This window comes from Pseudopodoces humilis, chromosome 3, assembly GCF_049639895.1.
Source record: "Pseudopodoces humilis isolate 2021_Gansu_Grassland_sample_001 chromosome 3, ASM4963989v1, whole genome shotgun sequence".
Taxonomy (NCBI): domain Eukaryota; kingdom Metazoa; phylum Chordata; class Aves; order Passeriformes; family Paridae; genus Pseudopodoces; species Pseudopodoces humilis.
The window spans coordinates 29,865,096-29,886,822 of NC_142202.1; the positions used below are offsets into that span (position 1 = coordinate 29,865,096).

General features: G+C 37.2%; 1 protein-coding gene across 6 annotated transcripts in view; it reads right to left on the bottom strand.

Moving 5' to 3' along the window:
• The window catches only part of KIF6 (kinesin family member 6), a 247,134-nt gene that overhangs the window by 133,698 nt on the left and 91,709 nt on the right, over window positions 1–21,727 (bottom strand). For all 6 annotated transcript variants that reach the window (XR_015772098.1, XR_015772096.1, XR_015772097.1 and 3 more), the window contains one exon: window positions 6,707–6,809. Coding sequence is in view for 3 of the 6 variants with exons in the window: in XM_088052351.1 (XP_087908477.1) it covers window positions 6,707–6,809 (103 nt within the window). In the remaining 3 variants the exon portion in view is untranslated. The remainder of the gene's footprint in view (window positions 1–6,706; window positions 6,810–21,727) is intronic.

Below are 21,727 nucleotides of genomic sequence, written 5' to 3' on the forward strand. Positions count from 1 at the left end.
ATGATGAAACCCAGAGTGAATTTAGCCACTAATTTTAGTGGGAAAAGCATTTTGGCAAAGATTTCACTTTTTGAATGCAAATTTCAGTAATTAAAATATAAACATCTTGGAAAACAAATCTCTACCTCATTATGTAAACCAAGACAAACTCAGAGGCTGTCTAATGAGAGAGACATTCAGGGAACCAAATCAATATTCACTTGTTTTTAATTAGTAGAAATTACAACAAGTGACCCAGGTGAAACTCATCCATTCCATGAAACTTGCCCATATGTACTGAAAAAACAAGATAGCTGTTAACCAGCTAAAAAACAGAAAGCAAGGAAAGAAGAAATTGGAAAAAAATAATGGAGAACAAGAAAAAGGAAACTAGATCTACTTCACATCTGTAAGCTCAGTAGAATTTTACTACTGGAAATATTGACTAAGATGGTTTAAAAGTTTCATGCAGTATGCAATACTACATTGCAGTGGCACAACTGAAAAGACTGCTTGGTAGCATATTTCACCAGAAAACGGGATTCATTTTTCTCCTCCCCAGAGAAACAATCCTAAGAGAATATGACTGCATTAAGAAACAGGATATTATTAAGTTCTCTGGAAGTCAAGTATAAAAAGTCTGAGTTGCAGAAATCTGATTTTGTCCATGTATAAACACAGGGTGGTTACTTTTAAGCAGGGAAGTAGTTATTAATGAATGGAAGAAAAATTAAAAAGAATTGCCATGAAGCTGTAGAAGATCACATTTTTTTATCTCACAAAAGCACTTCCTGTAGGCAACTTGAAGGCAAATTGTGTCACTCTTGGACACTAAATGATTCACACAGATGCAGCTTGAAGTGAGATGAATGAAGAAGAAAGTTTATTTGTTCTTTCAGTATTTATAGGTTTTCGACAACGACCAGGGATTGGATTACCAATCTTCCCAACCACACTGGTTGTGAGAAACGTCCATCAAAAGGCGTATCTTTAATGGAATGTATAAACACCTATGTTTATAGTTACTCTCCTGGGAAAGTGGCTAGAAATTATGAAAACAATATTGAAAGGTCTGATTCTCAGCGTGACAAAATTGAATCAATTTTGTTTCACTTGAATTATCTTTGACTATATCAGTTTTCCCACTTTTTAAATTCAGAGACACTACTGAGCTACAGTACAAGGTACTGCACTGTTGTAGTTGATAGCTTGAAATGTATCTTTTCCCATCTTTTAGTTGTGATTTTCCCCCAGCTTCTCTTTCTCCTAATTGTTTACCTGGCATCAAGTTACCATGGTTACTGAAGTTTCTCTCCTCATCTCCAATGCGAGAGGCCGGATAGAGTAAAGAGAGGACCCTGCTGGCATTTCCAGATGCTTGAAGTTTCTTTTGCTCAGGAGACCCTTCTTTCCAACACGGAAGTTTATAACTCTGTTTTTCCTGTCCCAGAATGCCTCTGAGCTATGGAAGTTGAGAGGGTATGCTTCCCTTCCCTTTCTTTCCCCCCTGTGTTGCCAGGAAACCAGCCTCCCCCCTCTCTCCCCCTCTGCCCCTCTGTGGAGAATACTCCTACACCTTTGTGAGCATTTGAAGAAGTTGGTGTCTGTTATTTCTTATCTTGGTGTGTGTAACCTTGATTTGTAGAAAGTTTGTAAGATGTACTAACTGAGAAAAATAATTGGTTCTCTCTATGATGTTCCCTCCCTCCGAGAAACCCTGTTAAAAGAGACCCCCCAGATCCCAAATCCTTTGTCTCTCATCCTTTGGATTCCCCTTCACAGAAATAAACTGTGGAATGCAAACCAGAGAGGGAGTCCCCCCCCTGATTTCTTTACTCGCTCTATAGACTTGAATTCTTGAAGAAAATCAGTGAACCCCACAAACATATGCTGGCTCAAAACCTGAGTGAAGAGAAACCTCATCACTGAGCTAGCTGGGCCACACTCGGGAAGATTGAGTCACTGCACCTGTGAAGACCTCTGACATAGTAGGTGAAAAGTTTTATTCAAAACAGATTTTTTCTTTTACATATACATATATATTTAACAAAACAAATGCTTTTCTGTATTTGATTTAATTAGCTAACTACTTTTGGTCATTTTTACACCAGTAGTTACAGAAAAAATACATCTGTATTTTATGTGTATGACTATGTATAGTCACATCTATTGGAATAATTTCACAGCCCAAGTGACAATTGTGACCTCCATGGTGAAACTTCCAAGTAGGCTCACTGACAGTTCACCATTCAATTAATATAAGAATGAGATAATGCACACTTGATGCCTTACTGAGATGTGCCAGGAGCTCCTGAGGCATTAGGAGCCAATGGGGAACACCGAGGAAAAACCTCAAAGGAATTAAGGTGTGCTCTTCTAAGAAGATGGAACAGCCAACAGCTGAGGTACCTTTATATCAATGCATGCAGCGTGGGCAACAGACAGAAGCTGGAAGTCACTACACTGCTAGAAAACCATTATCTAATTGCCATGACTGAAACTTGGTGGGGAAAATCCCGTAACTTCAGTTTGCCTACCAATGGCTACAGGTTGTCACAAGAGACAAGTGAGGAGGAGGGGTGGAGAGGTTGCTCTCTAAACCAAGAGGTGGACTGGGCGTGAAGAGCTGTCTCTGTACAACAGTTATCTGCAGGCTGATAGCTGATGGGTACGAATCAGAGACTGAGGCAGCAAAGTGAACTGAGTGGTTGGCATCTACTACAGAATACCTGATGAAGGGGAGCCTATTTATGAGGACCTCATGCTCCAGCCAATGGAGGCATTGTGCTTACTGGCTCTTGTCTACCTGGAGGGCTTTAAACATGTCAGTATTTGCTGGAAAAAGCCGTAGGCAATCAAAGAGACTCCTGGACTGCATGGAGGATAACTTCTTATGCAAGGTAATAGCCTTATCCGATGGAGGTGATACTGGGCCTATTGGTCACCAAAGTAATGAGCTATTTGGAGATGTCAAGATTGGAGGCAGCCTAGGCTGCTGTGGTCATGTGATGGAGTTCACAGTCCAGGGGGATATGGGTCAGGGAAAGAGTAAAGTTAGGCCCCCGAGCTTTAGGAAAGCAAACTTCCAGCTCTTCAAGGAGTTAATCAACAGAATTCCCTGGAAAACTGCCTTCAGGGACGAAGGTATAGAACAAAGCTGGTAAATTTTTTTAGAATGTTTTTCATGAAGTACAACAACTCACAATCCCCAGGAGCAAGAAATCAAGCAAGGAAGGCAAAAGACCAGCATGGCTGAGTTGAGATATGCAAATCAATCTAAAGTACAAGCACAGACAGATAACCTAGGAAGATTATAGTGATGCTGCCTGTGTAGGGATTGGGCCAGAATGGTTTGGAATGGTATTCTCCAATTTAGGAGTCCCACTATAAAAAATACACTTGCACTTGCTCCCCCTCCAATTGGAAGCACAAAAGGCAAAGCTTATGATTTAAGAACAATTTATTTGAAACAGCAATGAAATAAGAAAATTAATAATAACAGCAACAATATTCAAAACAAAAGTGTGCAAAAGAGAAATTTTGGAGCTTGACCCAACCACAGCCAGGCCACCCAAAGTACTCCCTTCAGTTGGGACCAGTGTTACCCCACCACTCTGTCGGCCACATTTCCCCCTTTTCTGAAATGAGAGACCACCCTTTTCCTCCACCCCTGGCCATGACATAGGATGGTATTGAATAACTATAGGGTCTTGGTTACACCCACATGGCTCCAGGCCCTGCCCTCTCATGGCTACTACAAAAAAATTAACCCTGTCCTTAGCCAAAACAAGTTACACTCATCACCTGAGCTAGTACCAAAGCTTCTTTCCAGTGAACCAACAGGTGAACTGCTTGACTCCCTGCACTTATCACACACAGTCAGACAGTGTTTCCTTACTGGGTCAGCCCCAAGTTTTCTATGGAAAAGAGACAGAGACTCAGGTGTCTGGGTCCTTAAAATAATTTAATCATGATGCAACAGCAGGATAACAGCTTGAGCTGGTGCCCCTGAGGGGTGCCCCTGAACAAAGGAATCCCTGGATTTTTATACCCTCATGGTCTAAAAGCATGAAAGTCTCTGCTCTTCATCCTAAGGCACAGGTTCCTACTGTGTCTCCAAGGGACTGTCAATCTGGCTGGAACCCAGGTCCCTGTGTCCTTTATTATTCGAAGGGCCAGTGCCAGTTCAAGGCCTCTTGCCTTGGGTTCCTGCCAATCAGAGCTCCAAGTGCAGCTGCACACTGAGCTACCAGCACTAAAGGCATTCAACAGCACTGCATCCAGTTCTGGAGCACAGGAAAGACATAGACCTGTTAGAGTGGGTCCAGAGCAGGGCCCCAAAAATCACCAGAGGACTGTAACACCTCTCTTAGGAAGACAGACTGAGAGAGTTGGAGCTGTTCAGCCTGGAGAAGGCTCCAGGATGATCTTACTGCAGCATTTCAATATTGAAAGGGAGATTATAAGAAAGGTAGGGACAAATGTTTTAGCAGGGGCTGTTGTGATACAACAAGGGGTAGTGCTTTAGGATAGATTTAGACTAGGTATATGAGAGAATTTTTTTTACAATGAGAGTGGTAGAACACTGGAACATATTGCCCAGAGAAGCAGCGGATGCCCCATCCCTGGAAACATTCAAACTCAATCTTGACTTTGCTCTGAGCAACCTGATCTAGTTGAAGATATCCCTGCTTATTGCAGCAGGGTTTGACTAGATGACTGTTAAAGATTCCTTCCAACTCAGCCTATTCTCTGACTCTATGATAATTAGCAAGCCAAGAAAATATACCCAAAATACCCAGAAGAAAAATAAGACAGCTAAAAGTAAGTAATTTGTGAACAAAACATTGTTTGTGGTATGACAGAAGTGGTTATGCAACTATAAACAAAATTATTAACAAGAGAAGCCTACATATAATGGGAAGCTATGGTAACCTTTAAACGTGTGGTGTCCACACTCTTCTTCCTATGCAATTTGAACACTGGCTGGGTAACTTTTGTGTAACTAGTAGTTCAGAGGTTGCATTCCAAATTACAGACTGGATTTAATACAAATCCATTCGAATGAACTTAATAAACTTGGAGCTATAAACGTTTTTGCTTAATAAGACTGCAAATGGCAGGGGAAACTGCTTTGTTCCAAAGTATCAAAATTCACATTAGCACTGATTTTAGCAATCAGCTGATGCCTGTTAGAGAGAGGTTTCACAAGGCATTAGTATGAATATCTTTGTCCTTTAAGGAAAGCAAATCTGTCATCCAACTTAGTAGATTCTGTTAATCTCTATTATATATCCTGAAACCAGAAGGAAATACTGGTTTGCTTCACAGTAATAATATACAGAAAAATATGGAAGAATTGTGCTTAACTAGAGGAAGGGCATGGCTCAGATCTGTGTTGCTCTCATTATAATACTGTAACTATTAAGTGTTCTGTTGCATAGCAACCCCAGAAATGACTGCAGTGTAATCATGTATGCAGTGATGATGCAATGCTGTGGCATGATCTGATAAACTGATCAGAAGAAAGGTATTACTAAATATCCAGTTTACATGGATAAATACTTATATTCATCTAATACCGTAGCAATTTGTATTCCTGTGGCTGAGGTATAGATCCAGGTAAAAAGATAATCAGTTCAGAAAAGTGATAAATAGGAAGAACTTGAGTAAGTCACAAAGATACAGAGATAATTTCTTGCCTTAATTTTACTGAAATAAATGAGTATAAGACATGGTGACCCTGAAAAAAATGTCTTTCATGCCTATGAAGTAGAAAATTGTGTTAAAGGAAATAGAAGAAAGCAGGCGAAACCTGGAGAAGGAGAAAACCTCAGGACAAAAAATTCCACAAAAACCAAATCAAACCAAACCAGCAACAAAACCCCACAATCAAACAACCCCTCCACAAACAAACAGAAAAAAAACAAACCAAATACCCCCAAGCAACTCTTAGGGGAAATGTTAGTTACAAATATAGATTGAGAGATTTGCTTTTGACATCTGCAATCTCAAAGCTGTGTATTTCTTTGGCAGTACTAGGAAGGTTAACACTTGATAAGCTGACACTGAAGCAGTACTGTTATCCAATCAACACAGACATGTGTTGGTGGTTTAATTTGTGAGCCTTAAAATCTCTATGAAAATTCATGTTTCCAATGTTTTACCATTATCACTATTTTCACCAGACACATGACGTGTTTTGCCAACATTAACAAAAAATGTGGAAGAGGAAAGTATTATTTCTGTTTGTGAATGCAAAACTGGCAGAGAGAAGCTAAAATTGCTTGACAAACAGCTGAGGGACACCAGACATGCATATGTTAAGCATCTCCTAGCTTACTATCCAATTCAGTGCTGAAGCCAGTAAAGCACTTTTGACAATGGAAATTGCAGTAATTGATTCAGTCCCATGGATTTGACTTCCCCTAGATAATTCTTGATCATGAAGGCCATTGCCACATTGCTTCGATATAGCTGTGAAGAGGAATAAAACCAGTGGAAATATGCACTAAAATTCCTCATGCTATTTTCATTTATATCCAGACTTCTATCACCACTCAGCGTCTTTTGAATATGAAATGTGTTAAGTAAGAAAAGGTGAAGTGCCTGTAACAAGTCCTCAACAGAAGCCTGTGATGTGCGGTGTAAAATTACGTGTTCCTGCCCAGACTGCTAATGAACTCTCAGATGTCTTCCCCCAGCTGCATTTTGCTGTGACACTCACCTCTGCTTCAGAAGCTGTTTGTTGTCCTCAATGGTTATACTATCAGCATGGTCCTGCTTGAAAACTTCAAAAGCTTCTTGGCATCTAAGTGATAGCTTTTCTCCTGCCCCGAGATAAAAAAAAAAAAGAAAAAAAAAAGAAAAAGAAGAAAAAAAAAGAGAGATAACTTCTTCAGAGTCATCAAAAGATAGAGATTTTGCAGCAAGTCAGCCCAGAGGTCTTAAAGCGAAGTTTCAGTTTCAGTTTCTTAGTTCAGTTTTCCACTGATTGGAAAGCATTTTTGACACAAGAGTTCTATTATCTGACAAATGACGTGTGCTTCACATCAGACTTCTCTGAAGTCTGATAGCTTGAGGTATATAACACTTCAAGATAATTTTAAATGTTCATAAGTAAAACTGAACTTTGAAAATTTAAAATACATGAAATATTCTTAAGTGCAAGCTAGAGGTATTTTCACAACAGCACAACACAGTTTGCTTCTGTATTTCTTTCACCTGTTTCATAATAGGCCCTAAAAATACCTAACATATTTTTCAATATTCTTGGAAGAAAAAAATTAGGCTTCTTTAATTATGTGTTAGTAAATACTCTTCCATAGCCTAAAACAAGAATTCTACCTACAGAAATTGTTGGTGCCTTTTTTACAGTTTCAACATGGAGTTTGGCTCCTTTGGTGCACCAGAACGTCAAGATTTATTTGGCCTTCAAATCTTTCTAAAATCACTGTAGAAAAATATTACATTCTGTATTATTTTCATATAAATAAAAATGCAAAATAGCTCCACCTTTAATTCAACCTCCAAGTTGAAACTTAAACCTTGAAAATTATATTCCTTAAATTGGAATTTTATTCTCTTTTGATTTTCCCCTTCTTCAGTCTTTCTTTTGTCCTACCCACAAGTTTGCCTTCCTGCCTTAGAGCTATCCAGACCCCCAAATCAATTTTGAAAAAGAGCTATAAAACTCTCTAGGATTTCTTTTGTGCAAATGTTTTCTCTATGTTTTATGCTAACATACCAGCATTACCAGTAACATATGCACATATACCAGTTCTTTTTCAGGCTACCAGCTTTGCAATTTTGGTGTAAGGGTTTTCTCCTTCTCCAGGTTTCTCCTCTTTCTCCTTTCTTTAACACAGTTTTCTCATTTCATAGGCATGATATACATTGTTTTCAGAGTCAGCATCACCAAGTCTTATGCTCATTTACATCAGTGAAGCTGAGGCAAGAAATAGGCAAAACATGCCTAAACAGGCTGGGATGTGCAATACTGGGATGTTACCCCTTACTGGTCCATAAGCTACATTTTAAAATCATTCTAAATATATTTTGGTGCACCTCATCATACGTGTATCAGGATAAGTTCCAATTGACTGTGGTGAGATTTCTGTGATGTAAGATACTGTTTACAGAGAAGGCTGGTAAAATGATTTGTAAAAGTGTAAAAAGATCCCTTTAAAATACAGAGAAAATTTTGTCCCCTTTTTCAGTCAAAAGAATCAGCACATCTGTAACTAATTCAAAAACTTTGAGCTGAAAATAGAACCACCAGGAATGTTTGAATGGCAAAGCATGCAGAAATGCTCCATGCTTTTTGAATAAGAAAATCAAAGAAAGATACAGTACACTATTTACTGTCGTGTGATCCAAAAGAGCAAGAGATTTCAGGAAAATATATTTTTCTGTAGTGATGACTTGAGAATATAATGTTCATGTTTCATGCCTTATAGAAAAACAGGCAGCTTTGTGAGCAGAATTTTATAATACATTCACTGCATCTCTAGCACAAATTTTAACATGCAGCTAATTACATGCAGATAATTGAGCCCCTGGCTTTGGTTGCAGAAAAAGCTTGTATTAAGTGCAGAAAGCCTGGGAGAGATTAATGATCAAGCCTAAGATAAATAATTACGTGCCCTTACTCATACATAACACTGCAATGTAAAGTATTTAACTCTTCTGGCCATGTGCTGCCCTTGAGAGTACAAATAAAAACAGGAAAGTAAGTTCAGAAAACAAAACTATTACAGTGATTACTGTTAGTGCCTGGCAGAAACGCATCAACCAAAATTAAAGGTAATCTGATAATAATTTTACAGCACTAGCTTGAAGAGGCATCAAATTTTTACAGCCAAACAAAGCACACAAATATAGATCCCCAGAACACTTGGGAAGAGGAAATTTTCTGGTTTATACAGTTCATTCTAAGAAAATACAGAAACATATGAAGTAGTAAGCAAGCCCATTCTAAAAATAGTATATAAGGAAAGAAACTTAGAAAGGACCATTGAGATCATATTTCAGTATAATATGAGCATACAACAGCTACAGAATAATGTTGCATCCTATGGGTAATGGCAGTGACATTTATGAAGAAAATAAGGGAAGACAACAATGTTATTAACAGTAAGACTGCAAGAGATTTTTAAAGCTTGATGGACTAGTTGTAATTTCATTCTGCTCAGTAGTGAAGATGATTTCTTTTCCATGGTTGATGTGGTATCTTCAATCATAATTTTTACATTTCCTTAAATAATCTGTAATTTCATAAAATAGCCTCACCTTCTTTCAAATGACCTCCAAGTCCCATGGTGCACTAACACGATTGACGTACTGTTTCTCCTGGGCTTAATTCTAACAAATAAGCTACATGTTATCTTAAACAAAGGTGTTCTTAGATTTTTCTCTAGCTTTGAAATTGAAATCTATGTACAGCAATACATACATTATAAAATAAAAACAGAATTAAGAGAAGAAACCAGTGATAAGGACAAAGTTTTGGCAAGGCAGTGGAATAGTCCAGCTAAAACATCTAGAGAAAGCAATTTCCTTCACACTTAAAAAGCCAAAAAATTCCTCCTCTCCTTCTTAATTACCATGGCATAGTGTTACAAAATAAATATTTATAAATTCTTATCTAAGGAAGAACCATCATATCCTGCAGGATGAGAACCAGGAAACACATGCCATCAAGTTATTACAATGTGACCTGGAATAGTCATTACCATAAAATTAATTCAGATAATTGGAAAAAACATAACATTTTCTTTCAATCGCATTAATGAAACCCAGTTGACAGGATTGCATGAAAAAGAGATAAAGTTTGTATCAACCTCCTTTTAATTATACCTTGTGGGGGCCGAAGAATCAGCCAGCAAAGAGATTGTGGTGCTCCCCTGGAGAGCTTCTCCTTAGGCAAGGCACTTTGCTCTCATAGCGAGAAGGTATCTTTCCCAGAGACCTTTGCGAGTTACATGTTAATCTATTGTATCTTATTGGTTTTCTTCTCCATCACTCTACCCAGTTACTTGCATCCCAGTTTCTCCCCACCCCTCTTCTTCCCTATATAAACCCCAGTTTTTTCCCTCTTCGAGAGAGCTGCTGTCCCAGGCTCCCTTCAAACAGGGCCCTGCTTTCAATAAAGGCTAGTTCTCTGTGGAACGCCACACAGTGCCTCAGTCCCTCTCTCCGTGTTGCCTGAGAGCCGCTGCTGGGCTGAGCTGAAAATCACTCACTGGGCTGTAGGAAACCATTTTAACATAGCAAAAGCATGATATTTTAGTAAAAGCCTGTCTGCATAACCCGGCTTTCAGTCCAGGCAACAATTCTAAGGGCAGTGTCCTTGAAACTCTCCTGGAACAGCAAGAATAAAGAAAAACAGTGGCACTGTGTAAATGGAAAAGAATGTAGAACAGTATGTGTTAACCAATAGTAGCTTGTTAAGCCCCGTGAACCCTGTAGGACCCTATAAAAGCGTGCTAAAGATAAAAATAAATGACATTTACTATACCTCTATGAAGACTCAGTGAATAGTCTGAGCGGTTTTCCATTACTGGGCTAGGGACATGCGTGTGTCCCAAGCTGTCTTTTTAAAGACGTTTCTTCAGGGAGGTCACGGCACCCCTACCATCCACCCCACTGTGGCAATACCTTTCCTGTTAGATTGTGTAATTTGGGTTGAATTCTAAAACACAGATATGCCCAACTCACACAAGGTGAAATTCACATCAAATTTATAGCAAGTTCACATAGCTGCAATTTTTGGTAAAGTTCAGGTTCAATCCACATCATGAATTTGTATGTTTAGGAATGTTCTCACTGAAGGTTCTCTGACCCAGTGAACTCTCTCAGCTTTCATATTAAGCAAAAAAATTTGGTTCAATAGGCTTTTTTGTTGAAATGTGCAAATTACATCTGTTCCACTGAACTTGGATAAGTTAGCTGGGTGGCAGTGATGCCTCCCAGGCTCTGAACTAGAGCAGCAAGATCTGACATGACCAAGAAATAAAAAGGTTGCTGTAGTATTGACAATGGGCTAAACTCTCAAAACCAGTAATAACTGAAAATACAGAAAACAAAAATATAATAAGGCTTATGGATGGTGCTTATTACTTTTTAAGGTAAGAAAAGACCAAGGTGGTTTAAGGACTCAGTGGTATGCCTACAGGAGGTAGAAACCTGCATATCAGTGAAGACCCTGGCAGATATTGTGCATACTATTCTATGTCTTACTAATTTAGAAATTTTGAGCAGTTATTCTATGCTGTTACATACACACATGCTGTTTACAGCCATCCTAAACACCAAATGTTAATCTAAAAAAAACCTTAACTTTAAAGGAACATGCAGGGTATAGTGTGGTGCTGGGTCTTCAACTGCCAACAGAGAAATTATTTGGCTGAATGCTATTTTTAAATTAAGTAGTACGCACTGGAATTATTCAAGGACTACACCGAGTAGATAGGAGCATGCAAAGGGGATAAACATAGGCCTTATTTTGTTGTTTAAAGTGACCAAACACAGTTGTCTATTTACATGACCATACTGATTTTTAAAAGTATCTAACACCAGCAAATCCTATTGCAGCTTGTATTAGTGATCAAAATGGATAAATATTAGACAATTTTAATGTGTTTTATTTTAGTGATTTTTTTCTTTTTTTTTTCCCCCTACAAATTTCAAGACCTCTCAGTCTGGGAAGGGCACTTCCAGTCTTGAGTCTGGCCACCTTCTGTTTTTTGGTTTGTTTGTTGTAAAAGGGTTATGGCTTGGAGGGAGAAAGTCTTTATAAAGTTTAATGCATGAAACCTACAGAAAAAAATTACATTGCTCTTCAGTTACATCTGGGAAAATCTGTCAAACAAGAACATGAAATTTATATAACCTCTGTCTGAAAGCAGAACCACAGCGTCTCTAGTTAAGGTAATGGAGCAGTTTATACCAAATGCCATCACGCAGAACTTACAGGATGGCCAGGGTGTCAGATCCAGCCAGAATGGGTTTAGGCGGGGTAGATAATATTTGACCATCCTGGTCTCCTTTTATGACCAAATGACTGCCTGGTGGATGCTGGAAAGGCTGTGGATGTTGTTGGACTTCAGCAAAGCCTTCGACACTGTCTCCCACAGCAGACTCCTGGCAGCCCACTGCTTGGACAGAAGCCCTCTATGCTGGGTTAAGTACTCACTGGATGGCTGTGCCCAGAGAGTGGTGGTGAACAGTGCTGCATCCAGCTGGGGGCCAGTCACCAGTGGTATCACTCAGGGGTCTCTGCTGTTCAACATTTTTATTAATGACATGGATGAAGGTATTGAGTCTTTCATTAGTAAATTTGCAGATGACACTAAGCTGGGAACATGTGTCGATCTGTTGGAAGGTAGGAAGGCTCTGCAAAGAGACCTGGAATGATTGGATGGATGGGTGGAATCCAATAAGAATGACATTTAGTAAGTCCAGGTGCTGATGACTTTTGGCCACAATAACCCCATGCAATGTTATAGGCTGGGGACAGTGGCTGGACAGTGCCCAGGTGGAAAGGGACCTGAGGGTACTGGTGACAGCCAGCTGAACATGAGCCAGCAGTGTGCCCTGGTGGCCAAGGCCAATGGCATCCTAGCCTGGATCAGGAATCCCAGCAGGAGCAGGGAGGTCATTCCTCCCCTGTACTCAGCACTGGTGAGTGTACTCAGCACCTTGAGTGCTGTGTCCAGTTCTGGGCCCTTCAGTTTAGGAAGGATATTGAGACACTTGAGCATGTCCAGAGGAGGGCAACAAGGCTGGTGAGGGGCTTGGAACACGAGCCCTTTGAGGAACGACTGAGGGAGCTGGGGTTGTTTAGTCTGGAGAAAAGGAGACTCAGAGGTGACCTTATCGCTCCCTACAACTTCCTGAAAGGTGGCTGTAGTCAGGTGTGGGATGGTCTCTTTCACCAGTCAGCACCTGGCAGAACGAGAGGGAAATATAGGGAAATATAGGGAATTCTCCACCAAGGGAAATATAGGTTGGATATTAGGCAAAAGTTTTTTTACAGAAAGAATAATAAAGTATTGGAATGGTCTGCCTGGGGAGGTGGTGGAGTCACCATCCCTGGATGTGTTTAAAAAAAATACTGGATGTGGCACTTGATGCCATGGTTTAGTTAAGGTGTTAGGGCTGGGTTGGATTCAGTGATCTTGGAGGTATCTTCCAATCTAATGATTCTGTGATTCCTCACAACACCACCCTGTGACCAGATTTTGGTCCTGGTATGAGAGCTCTGAGGAGATTTCAGCAGTCCTCATGCCAGAGGCTGCCAGTTTAACCCACAAAGAAAAATTGGAAATAACTCTCTGGAAGAGAAGTATTAAGATTGTAAGTTGATCCCCTTCAGAGGGAAGAACATTAAGACTATTGACAAAGGCAAACTCTTGGGAATAACTGTTCAGAAAAAGCATTCTGATGAGAATGGTGTCTGAACACATATATGCCCATTTATCTGTTTTGCAGAAACTTCATTTTCAGAGTAAAAGACATTGTAATTCCATTTTCTTTCTGTTTTTACTAAGTGGTCTGTTAGATAAGAGTTGTCAACCCTTCCACTGAAATCAATAGAATCGAAGAGTCTCCTTGGTTCAAGGAAAGCTCTTATTCAAGTGAAGGTAGTCTGAAGAATTTCAGGATAGCAATCAGCGTAAATTTTGAGTCTTCATGCTTATGAGGACTGTCAGCCTGTTTGGGCTATTATGTATTTCCACATATTATCAAATGGGAACAAAGGAACTGCAAAAACTTTCAAATTAAACTGAAGACAAATTATTTGGTAAGTCTTTGCAACAGAACTACGGTATTAGAGGTCATGCAAGCAAAATTCATGACATCTTTACCAGGATCCATCAAGAATGTCATTGCCATCTGTTCAGAATGGAAAAAGATGTAACAGAACTTGCAATAATGAGTCAATGAAGAATAAATACTTAAAAATAGGCAAGGAAATGGCAAAACAATATACAACAAATGCTTCCCCATTGCAAAGCTCAGCTAAATTTCTCATGAAAAGCATGGGTATTACATATGGCTACCTTCACTAGACTACAATTCAAAAATGGGAAAGACATAAAACAAAGTTACTCACAGAACTCCTGCAGTGTTGAACAGTTTCTGTGGAACTTAAAAAGCCTTGAAGGAAAACCAGAATATTGAATATGTATCATATCCAGATGCAATGAACTAAATAAAACATGGCCATAAATTAACTTCTCTGGCTCTGGAATTTCTTTATTTACAGGGGAGGAAGAGAGTAAAATGAACAATTTTGTTGAATCCCTGAAAATTATGAACAGCAAAGAACAGTCTTGTACAGGAGCACGTTGGACACAAATCAAAGACAAGCACTACTTCTAAAGCAATTAGTATCACTAAAAATGGGATTACTTTATGATGATTAAAACAGAAAATGCCTAGATATTACATACAATGTCAACTCTGTAAAAGTCAATTTTTATGAAGTTCAACTGAAATGCTTCCAAAAACCCCAGCAGGCAACTACTTACAGGAATCTTATAAGGAGTAGACTACTACATTTATTAATATTCCTCTGCAGGAGTAGTAAGAAAAATATTGAACTGTATTTCAAAACCAAAGGTTAAATGAAGTATAAACTTAAAGAAGATGAAATTGACTATTTTTAGATTGTCTAAGACCACAGAAGAAGAACAAAACTCTAAATGGGATATGATAGCTGAATTTAATCACATTGAGTTTCTTCAGTTTCATTATTTTAAGAAATCTCAAGTGGCAGTGCAGGTATGTTTTTAACACCTCTACTTTTGCAGCAAAAGCCACTTGACCTTTAATGTCTAATGAAAGTGAGAAATGTGGTTTTAGGCTCCTTACTGAAAGGTAGTACGTCTGATATCAGGTTGAATCATAGACTGAAATCTATGTGTAAATATTGAAACTATTGAAATATCTCTCACTCATTCCTCTTCTGGAAAATTAGTATACCAGTTTGCCTCCCTGTCATAAGCTGTAAAGCACATTTTTAGAGAGAACTGCGTGATAAAAGGAAACTGTTAATAGCAACTTTAAATATGGTCATGACCTCCACCTGGTCAATCATATATTTTCCTAGATGTCAGACTCAGTTAACAGGATCATTTTGGTCTGATTATGTTTTCATTTCTTACAGACTTCTCAGATATAATTTGTTATATTTCTCAGGTATAATTTCCATTATAATTTCTCTGATTACTTGGCATGGAATCAAGATGCTCTAGGTTATCTGTACTAGCATTGATGACTTACAACATGCCTACATTTGTGTTGCCTAGTTATGTTAGTACACTCTCTTTAAAAAGCCAGTGGGCAGCAGAGTTGTCAAAGTTGGACCATAGAGATGAGAATGCAATTAGAGGCTATTTGGCATAACCAAAATGTTTGCAGATCTCAGCACTGGGGAATAAAAACAGTCATGTTCTGACACAAATATTATTGGAAAAATATTTTACATTTCATGTATGACACCATGTATGTTTCAAAAGAGAAAAAAATTCATCTGCTATTTGCAACCATTTACTTCTTTAAAGATGTCTGTGAGATCCTATTCGATTGTATAATACATACACACATTGAAAGTCTTTAATTAGTAGGTAGAAAGGGAAAGCATGAAATGTAGCATGGTAGGCTTGGCAGAAGCTCAGTGGGTGGACATAAAGGAAAATATGAAGTCAAACCCACAAGAACTTTAGGAGACTCACCCAATAGTGCTACCACTTTTAAATAAATGAGATTCATTTATGCATACGGCAGAATCACACATTTCAGATAACTTCTCATAAAACAGGATATATGTGTCATACAGAATTGTGCAGTTTACATCAAACACCAGATATTACAAAGAACTGTGCATTTCCATTGTTTTTAGGAATCTAAATCTGTTCCTTTCAATGGTTGATGAAGTTGTAAAAGTTTTACTAAATACAAGAAAGGACCTATATTTACGCACTTGTGTCAACTCAAATTAGAGTTGATTTTAAATCAAATTTCGACCACTGAGCTTAAGATGAAGATTTCAATTGAGTAATAGTAAATTAAATGAGTTTTGACATGTTTCATGTACTTGACATGCTGCAGCAGCAACATTTGATGCTTCTATTTTAGACCTGAAAAAGGGCTTTTGGGCTCAAAACCTTTTCTGCCTTTTTCAACAACACCAACATATTAAAAATATAATAGTCTCAACAGCATTTGCTCAATTTACATGTTTTATGCTGTCCTGAGTGGTAGATTTGTATTTAAATTCTCCTTTTCAATATATCTTTCTCAATTTTACAAGAATTATTCTGAGTGGATAAGAATATTTTAAGAGCTCTACAAAATTACAACCTACATCTATGGAGTCATGACAGCTTGGACCAAATGCAAGTGAAGTTTTTTGTCAGGAATATCTGTAGGCATCTCTAGGCATGTATTTTTGGTGTCTGGAGAATCATTTCTACCAGCAGGCTTGCCAGTAACACCATAAATCACAGTAGAGGCATATTTAATTTTCAGAACAATTTAGGAGAGGGAAAAGAACTTGTTATAAACATTAATCTGTTTTTGGAAACTTACTGTACCTTTAATTTACATATTACATTTTAGCCTTTCCTTTACTAAGATACTGAGGTTTTCTGAAGTAAAAGCCTGTCTATACTACATCTTAGGTAGAAAAGAAAAAATATCCTCTGTAGTGGGTACACCATTTATTAGCACCATCTTGGGGCTATCTTTTTCTTTTTAATATTTCATGTTATAAACTACAGGAGTGCAGGGGCCATTTCATGAGAAATTTTTTTTTGGTCTCCCAGCAGGAACACCAGCGCTGAATGGGGTATGCTGAGATAGAGAGCTCAGAGAAGAAAGCACAAGATAAACTCCTGGTAAGCTATTTCTTTTTGCCAGGCAGAAATTTAAATTAACTAATTCTAAAATTTACTATCTGTTTATATTCAAGACGAACAGCTTTACCATTACTTAGAACTTTTGGAAGCTGAACATTAGCAATCAAGAAATGAATAAAATTTTTCTGTAAAAAAATGGAATTTGATTATTGCTCTGTTGAAGCTTTATTGGGGTTCATCTCTGAGAATGAATACAAAAGTCTGTTGTGTACCAGTGTCCAGATTTGAAAAAGTAATTAGGCATGTTATACCTCAGCAATGACCACAATCAATTTCAAGCAGTCACCTACTGAAGAAGCATTTCCTCTCTGAAGGAATCCTGTAACTGCTACATTACATTCTGCATCAATGTGTATTAACTATACTTTAAATATACACACAAAATTAAGTCTTCAGAAGTTTCAACTCATCTCACAGCTGAGGATTTCTAGGCACATTACAAGCTCCAGAAGTCCAGCAGAGTTAAAATGGCAGCCCTGTGCCCATAAATCAGCAGAAGTTTAGAGAACATTTCTGTAACTTGCATGCTTCTAAACACCTGCCCTGACAAAAGTTGTTGAATTAGTTTTGGAATTAAGGACATTGTGCCTCTTGTGTTATACAAAGAGTTCATTGTTGCAGTGCATTAAGATATATGGTATGTCCCTGAGGAAAAACCCACCCTTGGTTTAAGATAATGTTAGTCCCTTCCAAACCTCCCCCTCCCCTCCATCCCTCCCCTTATCTCCTTCCCCTCAGAAGAGAGCATGAAAGACATTTCTACCTCTTTTCTTGCCCTGGGTGTCTGAGAACAATAAACCTGGGATCACATCCTGACAAGACTGAGCCTCCTTTGTCTATATACCTAAATTCATGCTGAATATATTATAGGATTTCCCCACCCCACCATGGTCTGTGTAGGGCAGACACATCTCTACGGGGGACAAGAATGGAGGGAATTCTCATATTTACAACAGTTATTTTTACTAATACAAAGTAAAGATTAGTGAATACAGAAAGAGAGAAGTTATTGCCAGTCCAGACACATTCATATATTCCATTTTTTATCTATAGTGGTTTTGAAATAGCAGACAAAGCAGAAAAAACTTTCATTTCTGCTTTTCAAATTTTATCGTAGTATTTTTTACAAAACTCTCAGCTATCTTTAGGTAAAACTTCTTATTATTTTAGACTTTCCTCAGCTGTTAAAGGCTTTTTACTGCATTTAAGAACTCTTCATTTTGAGAGGGGAAAAAACATCTGTCTTGAAGGATTGATTTGTTAAGGAAACATTAAATCATTCTAGACTGTAGAAAAAACAAAAAATATTCTGAATGCCATATACATTCTTTGTTAAAACCAGTTTTGCCAAACCCGTGCAGTAAGTGTACTTGCCTCCTGAATCAGTGTTAACACAGTCTAGAAGGCTAAGCAGGTTTAAGTAAAGCTGTAATTTGCATTTTTAATATTTTTTATAAAAAATTAATTTTAAATTATATTTATATATAAAAATTAATAAATTTTAATATTTTTTTTAAATTGAAAAATAAAATTTTAAGCTGTTGCATTAATAAAAACAATTTATTAAAACTGCAAATTAGAGCTGTATTTAAGTTAGTTTTACCAAAATTCTACTAGTCATTGAAAATGAGTAAAAGTAAAACAAATAGCTCAGAATTTAAATCCATTTTTTCTGACAATAATGACAAGTTACATACAAGCACATAACATTTTTATGAACAAAATTATGCAATACATCAGTAGTATTCACTTTCAATATTCTAGGAGCAAAATCTTCAGATTCCATGAGCAGGAATATAAATATTAACTTGAACATTCTTAATATATAATACTAAGTTTACTTAGTACTAAGTTCACATGGGTTTGAGCTATAGTCATTAGCAGTTGTTTGCAAGGATTATTCTTTACTACATTTTATGTCTAGCATTAAATCTATCTATCTATCTATCTATCTATCTATCTATCTATCTATCTATCTATCTATCTATCTATCTATCTATCTCTCTATCTATCTGTCTGTCTGTCTGTCTATCTATCTACCTATCTACCTATCTACCTATCTATGTCTTTGCAGTCAGATCTCAAAGCCTCTTCCTTTCAATCCAGGGATTCACCTGGACCTTTTCCTCTTAGCACATTCATTTTTGGAGCATGGTACATGCACTCTAGGATGAAGAATGAAGAACACCTTTTATGTCTATCTACAGTACTGCTCCCAGAATCAAGAAAGAATCAAGAAAGAATATAAAGGGGAACAGAGGAGGACCACATTCACTAAAAATTAATTCTCCTGACAGTCTCAGGCTTGCTGCATGTTGGAAGCAGTAAGGGGGATCACACTAGCCATGAACAGTATTTATACTATTGCTACCATAAAAAGTTGGAATGAGATTTTTTTTGTTAAATATATCTTAATGCATTTTAATGAAGAACTACTACTTAATGAAAATAAACTTCTGTTTTGGGCTTAGAGTCATAAAACCATGAGCACTGTAAAATTACTGGACAATTAATTCCAACTCTCCCATACTCTCAAGGTGAAATCCTACCATATTGGGTCACTGACCTGATTAAGATACCTTCTTTGAGGGCAGGTCTGCTGCAGAGAATGAATTTTTATCATAACAAAGGGAGAATGAATATCCAGAGACATCTAAGACCTCATAATTGCTGCTAAGTTATGCTATTCACTTTATTTTTTGTCTTCAGAGAAAACATTAGAAATAACCGAGTCAGGGTTTATAAATACTGCTTTGAAACATAAGCACATGTATTAACTCCAAATTAAATCCCTGAAACCTCAAATTAATTCAAATTTTGGATGAAGCTTACATCTTAAATTGTCCCTAAAGGCAGCAACTGCCTTTTGTCCTATAGTTGTGGGTTAGTGTGGTCTATCCCATTAAAAGTAGGTTCTGCTTCCATAACAACAAATAACCACATTCAGCAAAATAATCATACATTGTCTTTATGTACAGCAACCCTTCCCCATGATATAAAAGTCATATGTGATACTGGAGTGTGGTAAAAATAAACCTACAATTTGGCAACATCTACTGTCTTATAATAACTGACAAAATATTTGTCTTTTAGAAATCTATCCATGCATCTTTTAGCAATTTCTTGACCATTTATCTTTTTGTCTTTTTGGTGGGTGCCTATTTATAGAAATATATAAATTCTATGAGCTTTTGAAAAATTATAGTGATTCCAAATCCCTTACTATTAGATGTATAGTTGCACAACATGATTACACATTTTTTTTTCCATCCTCAAAAGTTATAATGGAAAGCAAATTAATTTAGAAGCCAAATTCCTGGTCCTGCAAACAAAGAGGGCACAGGTATTTTTTCCCCCAAGTACATCTATGGCAACTGAAGAGACAGCCAACACATATACATAATAAACAAATGTGTAAGCAGAGAGACAAAGACTTTCCTGCACCTGAGAACAAACAAGTGAACCCTCCCAACCCAAATACTGGAAGGAAATCTTCATTATTAAAAATACAAACTATTTTTCTTTTGTACAACATACATACAATTGCACAATAACATGCAATGCATTTGGCATAACCTAAATATGGTCTCTTCAGAGAACTGCTCCTACTAATTTATTGTCAGCTTTATTTATTCTGTTTATAGTCTCCACAGTAAATAAAAAGAGAAAAGGAACACTTTACTGCTATGATGCCTAACATGTCTATTGTATTAAAACTGAGAATAATAATAATTTAAAATAAACTAATATGGGTTCCTCTGAATTTTAATTATTGCCTTTTATTTCCATGATTCAAAACTCTCATTTTAATCAAAAGTGATGACATTCTTGTAACAAAGATATTAAAGGCAAAATTAATTGCTTATACAGGTTATCTCTGTAGTTCATTATACCACAGAGTTTTTCCAGTGAAAATTCAATGGTCTCAGGAGCTATTTGAGGGAACTTCTCTTACCAAAAAACCAAAACTAAACAAAAAACCCGCAATAATGTAATACAAAGTATTTGAGTGAAATTCTATTTCATATTGGTACAATTCCCACTGTGAAAAGAAACTGTTTTCAATTCCTTTTTAACCAAAATTTGCAACTATCTGAATATATGATTAAACTGCAACAAAGGATCAAAAGACAACTTTTGAACCAATAACCTTAGCAGCTCTAAATCTGCTTATGTCAGGACATAGAATTAAAACCAATTTTTTCCCTTGAAAATCTGTTGAAATAAGTGACTATCACATAGAAAAATAGCATAATTCTTTCCTGAAAGCCAAGTACACTATGTTTATTTGATGGCTTTAAACTGCTTGTTTTCCTAAAGATCAAAAGGGGACAATGAATAATGGGCATTCCTTGTCATTCAACCTTACTACAATATTAAATGTGCTGTATCAGAGCCATGAGCTCTTGTACCAGGGTTTAGTTAATTAAATAAACCTGCTGAAAATCAAAAGGATGTCTTCCTGGAACTCTTTTTCTTCTAGTATTCCCTAATGCAAAATTTTAACAGTTCTGATACAAAGCTATGACATTCTTCTGCTTCCAGCCACTGGTCAGTATTCAAACTGATGTCACCCCCTCTCTGCACACTTAAAGATTAAAGGAAATTTCTGAAATATTTAGAACTATTTTTCCCAGGATTATAGCTGGATGTAAATGGCCTAAATAAAGAGTGCTGATCAAAGTGGGGATGTATTGCAGAAGAAAAGATTAATAATTAAATATTCAATAATTTTAACACAACTTTCCCAATCCACTCTGAGTGCTTTACTCTTCTTTCTTACTGAGCAAATAGAGACAGCTTTGCATGAAATATATTTA